We start from the raw sequence: 8598 nt of genomic DNA on the forward strand, positions 1-8598 counted from the left end.
GCGCGCCCGACCTTGCCGTTTTCGCCATCGCCGCATCGGCCAAGGCCTCGGCCGCAGGCCCCGCGCGCGCTCGTCGCCGTGCGCAGCCACCGCGCCCGCCCGTGCCTACTCCCGCCGCTACTCCCGCTGCTGCATGGCTCCGCCACCCTACGCCACTCCGGCCGGCCGTGCCTCGCCGGCGCCAAACGCCGAGCCCCACCCCGCGGCTGGCCTTGCCCAGTGCCTAGTCGGGCTCACGCTCGCACAGGCGCCCGCTAACCCGCAACGGCCCCCTGGCCCTATGACGAACGGGGCCCCCGCCCAGAACAAAAAAAAAGGGATTAAAAAAAGGATTTAAAAAAATAATAATAATTAAAAATAAATAAACTTAATTAATTAATTAAGTTAATTAATCTTAGTTAATTAATCTAATTAATCTGTTAGTTTAATTAAACAGTAGTTTGATTAGCCTAATCCCTAATTAACTAAAACAGTCAATGGCACGGGGGTCCCACCCCTGTTGACCAGTCAAACGTTGACTGGTCAACTGGGTCCCTCTGGCCCACCTGTCAGTCACTGGGTGCACTTTTATGTACACTGTGCTGGGTGTGCCTAGCAATTTAGCAATTATTTTCGAATTAAAAATAATTTCAGAAATTAGTAAAATCTATAGAAAATCATATCTTTTAATCCGTAACTCGGATGAAAATACTTTGTACATGAAAGTTGCTCAGAACGACGAGACGAATTCGAATACGCAGCCCGTTCATCCGCCACGCATCCCTAGCATAGCAAACACGCAACTTTCCCCCTCCGGTTCGTCTGTCCGAAAACGCGAAACACCAGAGATAATTTTCCGGATGTTTCCCCCCCTTCACCGGTACCACCTTGTACCGCGTTAGGGCACACCTAGCATCACGCTTTGTCATGTCATGCATCGTCATGCATTTGTTTGCATTATATTTATTGTTTCTTCCCCCTCTTCTCTCGCTAGACACCGAGACCGACGCCGCTGCTACCCAGTACGACTACGGTGTTGACGACCACTCTCTCTTGCCAGAGCAACCAGGCAAGCCCCCCCTTTGATCACCAGATATCGCCTACTCTTCTCTATACTGCTTGCATTAGAGTAGTGTAGCATGTTACTGCTTTCCGTTATTCCTATCCTGATGCATAGCCTGTCCTTGCTACTACTGTTGTTACCATTACCTGCTATCCTACTGCTTAGTATAGGATGCTAGTGTTCCATCAGTGGCCCTACACTCTTGTCCGTCTGCCATGCTATACTACTGGCCCGTGATCACTTCGAGAGGTGATCACGGGCATATACTTTATACTTTAGACAGTTACCTTACCTGTGATACTGTTCGGAGATGGGGGCTGAAGGGGCAGGTGGCTCCATCCCGGTAGAGGTGGGCCTGGGTTCCCGACGGCCCCCGACTGTTACTTTGAGGCGGAGCGACAGGGCAGGTTGAGACCACCTAGGAGAGAGGTGGGCCTGGCCTTGGTCGGCGTTCGCGGATACTTAACACGCTTAACGAGATCTGGGTTTTTGATCTGAGTCTGGCCATTTTTGGTCTATACGCACTAACCATCTACGCGGGAGTAGTTATGGGTATCCCGGCGTCGTGGTATCAGCCGAAGCCTTCGTGACGTCAGCGACTGAGCGGCGCGCGCCGGATTGGAACGTAAGCCTGCTCTTGTATTAAAGGGGCTAGTTCTGCTTCCGGCCGCGTTCGCAACGTGCAGGTGTACTAAGGGCGATGGGCCCAGACCCCTGTGCGCTTAGGTTTAGACCGGCGTGCTGACTTCTCTGTTGTGCCTAGGTGGGGCTGCGACGTGTTGATCTTTCGCGGCCGGGCATGACCCTGAAAAGTGTGTCCGGCCAAATGGGATCAAGCGTGGTGGGGAATCTGGTGCACCCCTGCAGGGAAGTTAATTTATTCGAATAGCCGTGATCTTCGGTAACAGGACGACTTGGAGTTGTACCTTGACCTTATGACAACTAGAACTGGATACTTAATAAAACACACCCTTCCAAGTGCCAGATACAACCGGTGGTCGCTCTCTCACAGGGCGACGAGGGGAGGATCATCGGTTAGGATTATGCTATGCGATGCTACTTGGAGGACTTCAGTCTACTCTCTTCTACATGTTCCAAGACGGAGGCTGCCAGAAGCGTAGTCTTCGAAAGGATTAGTTATCCCCCCCTTATTCTGGCATTCTGCAGTTCAGTCCACATATGATACCCTTACTCCATTTGATACCCATGCATATGTAGTGTAGCTCCTTGCTTTGCGAGTACTTTGGATGAGTACTCACGGTTGCTTTCTCCCCCTTTTCCCCCTTTTCCTTTCATTCTGGTTGTCGCAACCAGATGTTGGAGTCCAGGAGCCAGACGCCACCTTCGACGACGACTCCTACTACACCGGAGGTGCCTACCACTATGTGATGCCCGTTGACGACGACCAGGAGTAGTTTAGGAGGATCCCAGGCAGGAGGCCTGCGCCTCTTTCGATCTGTATCCCAGTTTGTGCTAGCCTTCTTAAGGCAAACTTGTTTAACTTATGTCTGTACTCAGGTATTGTTGCTTCCGCTGACTCGTCTATGATCGAGCTCTTGTATTCGAGCCCTCGAGGCCCCCTGGCTTGTAATATGATTCTTGTATGACTTATTTATGTTTTAGAGTTGTGTTGTGATATCTTCCCGTGAGTCCCTGATCTTGGTCGTACACATTTGCATGCATGATTAGTGTACGATTAAATCGGGGGCGTCACACCCCAGCTCAATTTGTATGGTTGTATTGTTCCTCTGGAGCGCAGTGGCGAGGCCCTCCTTACAGGCGCTTAGTTCTGCTTCTATCACATCTCAGCACAAGTGTAGCTTCATGCACGAAGAAAAAATAATGGAGCCATCTTCATTCCTAAGAATCGCTCCTGCACCCGCTCCTCCAGCAACACCATATGAACCTGCACAATTCAACTTCATCCATCCCCTCGGTGGAGGCATCCATCCAGAGCCAAATTCAGTTGGCGAGCTAGTATTTCTGTCGACAACAGAGGAATAGGAGATCAATGCCTTTCCCTTCCTTGGGTCGACATTCTGGTTAAGTTTAATGCCAAGAATCGAATCCAAATAACTCTGAAGAAACCGGGCCGAGACTTCTAGCGGTGGAGCAGGTTTATTGTGTACCACTTTGTTCCGAACGAACCATATCCTCCAGAGAGTCATCAACAACATGCCTCTTGCAATATGGTCTAGCGGCTCCAGTGTGTGGAGTAGCCATTCTTTCCCTATTTTTTTAATTGAACGCATCTCCGGCTAGGTCCAAACTGTAGCCATCTTTGTATATAACTGCCTGCCACCAGGGCACACTAAAAAGAGATGAAAATTATCCTCAACTTCCTTTGCACAAATAGGGCACTCCCCGTATATTTCCATCCCGATTCTATTCTTCTTCTGCCAAGTAGGCAGTGAATTTGTAGCCAGTCTCCAAGCGAAATTCCGCACTGTCAGGGGTATATCACACGACCAAATATAATTCTAGCAGGCTCGCCCTTTGGGCTTCTTCAAATCCCAGATCATACGCGCTCTTGACAGAAAACTGTCCCAACTTCCCAGGACTTGTACGTATCTTTAAAATTTCAGACGCATCTGCCATAGCAAAGAACTTCCTCAACAATGCATAGTTCCACGATCTGTCCTCCGTTAGTAGGCCCGACACAAATCTTATATGGCATCTCCCCTGCAGAGAGAAGGGTTTATACGAGAATGGTCTCTGTATCCAATTGTCCCTCCATATACGTATACTTTTCCCATTGCCCACTCGCGATAACAGCCCCTTCTTCAATAATTCTAAACCGTAGCTTATTGCATGCCAAGTGGAGGATGCATTACCTGTAAAAGTTAAACTAGTGACACCCAACTCAGACCTGACCTTCTCTTTAACAGCCTCCGGGCAAGAGTCACCAAAAAATAATGAACATTTGTCATAGTTCAGACTTTGCCCTGTTGCTGCACCATATCTCCCAAGTGCAAGTTTTATTCTCTCAGCTTGTAGCTTTGACGCCTTAAAAATCAAGAGGGTGTCATCTGCAAAAAGCAAATGAGATATACTTGGTGCCCTTCTACAAACCTTGACTGGAGTAATCTTCCCATTCGCCACACCATGTTTCAAACTAGCTGAAAGCCCATCCGCCACCAATAGAAACAAGAACGGTGAAAGAGGGTCACCTTGCCGAAGCCCACGCGTCGGTGCAAATGAATCTGAGGGGGTCCCGTTGAGTTTGACAGAATGCCTCACCGGTGTTATACATGACATAATCCAATCCACCCACCGTTGAAAGAACCTCAGCTTTTGCATCACCTGCTTCAAGAAGGCCCAATCCACCCTATCATAGGCTTTCGATAGGTCTAGCTTATATGCACACAAAAAATTTGTGGGGTCTTTTTCCTTTTTGATATAATGACTACATTAAAAGGCAATTAAAGCGTTGACCATAATTAGTCTCCCCGACACAAATGCGCTTTGTTCAGGAGACACAATCTCATCAAGAACTGGCCTTAACCGGTTAACCAGGCATTTAGATATTACCTTATAAGTCACATTGCAGAGACTTATACCGCAGGTCTGAGCGGGTGTTTATTTTGTGAGGTATACATGGATGTTTGTTTCCGTCTTTTATCTAGCCCACAAATGAAGAGTTGTCCTGATAAAATTTTAATTTGTGATTAGTTTAACACTACAATTTGATTTTCAAACGTTTTTCAAGCTTAATAAAGCTACAATTTTTCGAATCAATGAAGTCGTGCAGAGCTGTTCGCTAAATGGCTTCGTAGAGAGCTGTTCTCGCTCTCAATCTCCCCACAGCCACTGGTCACTCCTTCCCACTATCCCCGACCATAACCCTCGATCCCCTTCCTCCACTCCTGCGGCCATGGACCCGCCGCCGCCGCCGCCGGCCTCCATCCCCGTCCCCGACGACCTCCTGGAGGAGATCTTCGTCCGCTTGCCCACCCCGGACGCGGTCGCCCGCGCCTCCGCCGCCTGCACCTCCTTCCGCAGCGTCATCAAAGGCCGCTCTTTCCGCCGCCGCTTCCGCGCGATGCACGGGCCTCCCCTCCTCGGCTTCATGGACGCGGCAGGATTCCACCCGGCCCAGGCGCCGCACCCCTCCGCCCCGCTAGCTGGAGCCCTCGCCCCCTGCGCCGCCGATTTCTCCTTCGTCCCGGCAGTCGTTTCTTCTGCCTCCTACGTCCGGCCCGCCGTCCAAGAAGACGACGGGGAAGGCCCCCGCTGGCGCCCCTGCGACGTCCGCGACGGCCGCGTGCTCCTCGATTGGATCTCCTTCTACCCCCGTTCCGTCCACATGTGGAGCTACTGCGAAGGCTGTGCCCGCCGTGAGGTAAGCATCCTCATGGACTCCAGGGAGCCCGTTAACCTCAACATCTGTGCCCGCCCGACGTGGACCAAACGGGAGCGCTGCAACGCTGCCGACTTCCACCTCGCCGTCTGTGACCCCCTGTCCATCAGATACGTGCTGCTTCCAACCATACCCGAGGACCTCGCCTCCCAGCCACAGGATCTCCTTCAGGAATTCCAGCCTGTGCTTGCTCCCTGCACCGGCGACGACAGCGAGGAAGTGCCCTTCAAGGTGATATGCATAGCAAGATACCAAACGAAGCTCGTCCTCTTTGTATTCCCATCCACAGCTAGGCAATGGTCTATGGTCGAGTCCCCCATTTTCCCTTCTTTGGAGCACATGTCTTGTTTGTACGACATGTCCTCTTTTGACTATGTGCGCGGCTCTTTCTACTGGACAGATCGTCATGATTGGAGTGAACATTTGATGGTGCTGGACACGCGCACTTTGAGGTTTTCCACTGTTGACCTTCTCACCGGTTACCATATGGAGCTCAGAAGTCTGCCTGGCCAGAGCTTTGATGATCGTCGCCCAAATGCTGTTGTTCTGGGCCGAGAAGGAGCCCTTGAGATGTTTTCTCTTGTCTGTCAACACGGGGCCTTTGCTCTCTACCATACCTCTCTGCAGAATAATTCACAGGAATGGAAGCTAGAGAAGATTATACAGCTGCCTGGGCAGTATCGTGACTATTCCATCTCCACAATTGGTGCAGCCGAGGGATTCTTGTTCTTCCGGGGCGCTCTAGGAGGTCTGGGCAGTATTGAGAATGTGGATTGTTACTCAATGGAGGTCAAGACATATGGAATTACCAAAGTCTGTACAAAGACGGAGAAGTTCCTCAATCGCAGATCTGCTCTCCCATACTTTAGCTTCCCACCACTGTTATCGGAACCAACTATCTGATCAACTGGTAAGCCTAAGTATGTCATTTTACGTCGCCATTGGGTGCATGTTTTGCTTGTTCTACTCGCATGGTCATATATAGAAAGTTTATTATTGTTCTATTGGGCTGTACTACCTTGTCAAACTATAGCCAGGAGAGGTTGCCAATTCATGGTTTGATTCTGCGCACATTTTTAACAATTGTTTGTGATTGTCTTGAAAAAAGATTACATACTACTTCCTCCGTTCCAAAGTAATTGTTGTGGTTTTATTTGAAATTTGAACTAAAACCATGACACTTATTTTGGAATGGAGGGTGGAAAGCTAATTTTTATTGCTCCATATCTTAGTAGAGAGAATGCCTTTTGCGCTTGCATCTTGATATGGTACATCTTTAGTCACACTTTGCACTTACACATCATCCATTTATTTGAACGATGATGCTCGAAACAAGAACGATGCACAACATGTAAGCTGATGTTTGAGTACTCTTTATTTATTTCGTTGTATTTTCAAAATACGAATGTTGCATAACCAGTAAGTTGATGTTTGAAGGTCTTGATTATTGTATTTATGAGCACTCCTTATTTACCATGTTATGTTTTCAAGAATATGTTTTCAAGAACAGAGAGTGTTCGCCTGTTATGGTCTGCTGATTTTTTGTGTATATTGCTTCCAAGCTGCAATATAGTATGGTAGCTTGCGAGCCTTTGTTATTAAGCTGTATTTTAATCTGCTTTTTGGCACATGCCTCCTTCCTAAGAAATGGGATGGGGAAGATTCCCATTGCATAAACTGCAGTTGCTTCAATTCTAACTAAATACATGTATGCAGATCTGAGCTCGCTCGATTGATATTGCTTGGGCCATACATCTGGAGTAGGATGGCGGATGGTCAAGATGGTGCTGATGTAGTTTGATATGTCCGTATTAAGTACCGCATGTATGTAAGCAGGATATGCTGTCAGCAAGTTGAATTTGACCAACACTGACGTCGAAGACTTGGGTTTATGTTGTGTACTGATGTTTGCGTTGGAAGACCTCGGAGTTTATGTTCCCCCTTTCAATCCATGCCCTCAGTCTAGATGGTCTATCAGTAACTGAGAGAACTACGTAGCTTTTATTTGCATGAGTGGAGTGGATGAGTTAGTTAATTTCTTTTAGTAAGATGCTTCTGATGATTTCATCTCTAACGCCTGCCGAATTCTGGCTGAGTTGCTATGATTGAGTTTCTTGCGCACGACTGGCTGTAATAGACATGGATATCATACAAACATCAACTTTCAGAGCTTCATTTTTCTCAGAGATGTACTCCCTCAAATTTGAGCTGAGAGCATCATGTTGTCTATCAATATGACAGAAACTTCAGAAACCTTTTCCATGTTCAAAAATCTGAAAATTGGAGGAGTAAAAGGGCATTTGATACACCACACAACACAGCCACACATCTGCTACCTTGATCTATTTTTACAAACTTTTTCTACCAGCACCAGAATCGAACGACTTTTACAAACTTCTCTACCAGTTGGAGCATGTTCAACAAACACTATCTTGACGTTATGCTAAAAAAAACACTATCTCGACGCTTGGATAAAACCGAACATGTGCCTAGGTGACAGTTTGGTAGCAGGCTGCGACAGCTGCTTCCGCTCTCTCCAACGCCTTGAACCGGTTAGCCTCCACCTGCGCCCTCTGCTCCTCTGTCATCTTCATTTTGCTTGGCTTGCTTCCAGCATTTTCCGCTCCATCTTGAGGCTTCTCCAGCACCCCCCTCTCCAGATGTGCTTCCAGATTCCTGTCGTGTGCCATCATCAACAATAACAGAGCATCACAGGTCCTCAAAACATTCATGCTGAACTACAAAGTCCAATATTTTTTCAAGAAAGTTATTTATTGTTCTATTAGGCTTGTCAAACTAGCTTGAAGAGGTAGCTAATTGATGGTTTGATTCTGCACACATGTTCAACAATTGTTCGTGATTGACAAAATCAACAAAAAAATGAAGATTACATACCAGTTTGGAAATCTAATTTTTATTGCTCCATATCTTAGTAGGCTTTTGTGCCTTCATATGGTACATCTTTAGTCACACTTTGCACTTAAACCTCATCCATTTATTTGAACGATGATGTTCAAAACAAGAAAAGCTGATATTTGAGTACTCTTTACTTACCTTGTTGTGTTTTCGAGAACATATAGTTCACTGCAATAAGATAGCTCCAGGATTCTTGGGAAGCATGAATAAACAGCTCATGCGCCTTTGTTCTTAGGCTATATTGTACTCTGCAATTTAGCTCATGCCTCCTTCCCTAGAA

The 8598-nt window shown here is 47.6% G+C and overlaps 1 protein-coding gene across 1 annotated transcript; it reads left to right on the forward strand.

Annotated features, from left to right (window-relative positions):
* The first annotated feature begins 4850 nt into the window (after positions 1-4850).
* Positions 4851-7412, forward strand: LOC123149853 (uncharacterized). The gene is made up of 2 exons (XM_044569613.1): positions 4851-6312; positions 7119-7412. Exon 1 carries the CDS (start codon positions 4917-4919, stop codon positions 6303-6305), a length of 1389 nt encoding a protein of 462 aa, XP_044425548.1. The 5' UTR covers positions 4851-4916; the 3' UTR covers positions 6306-6312; positions 7119-7412.
* The last annotated feature ends 1186 nt before the right edge of the window (positions 7413-8598 follow it).

This window comes from Triticum aestivum, chromosome 7A (genome assembly GCF_018294505.1).
Source record: "Triticum aestivum cultivar Chinese Spring chromosome 7A, IWGSC CS RefSeq v2.1, whole genome shotgun sequence".
NCBI lineage: Eukaryota > Viridiplantae > Streptophyta > Magnoliopsida > Poales > Poaceae > Triticum > Triticum aestivum.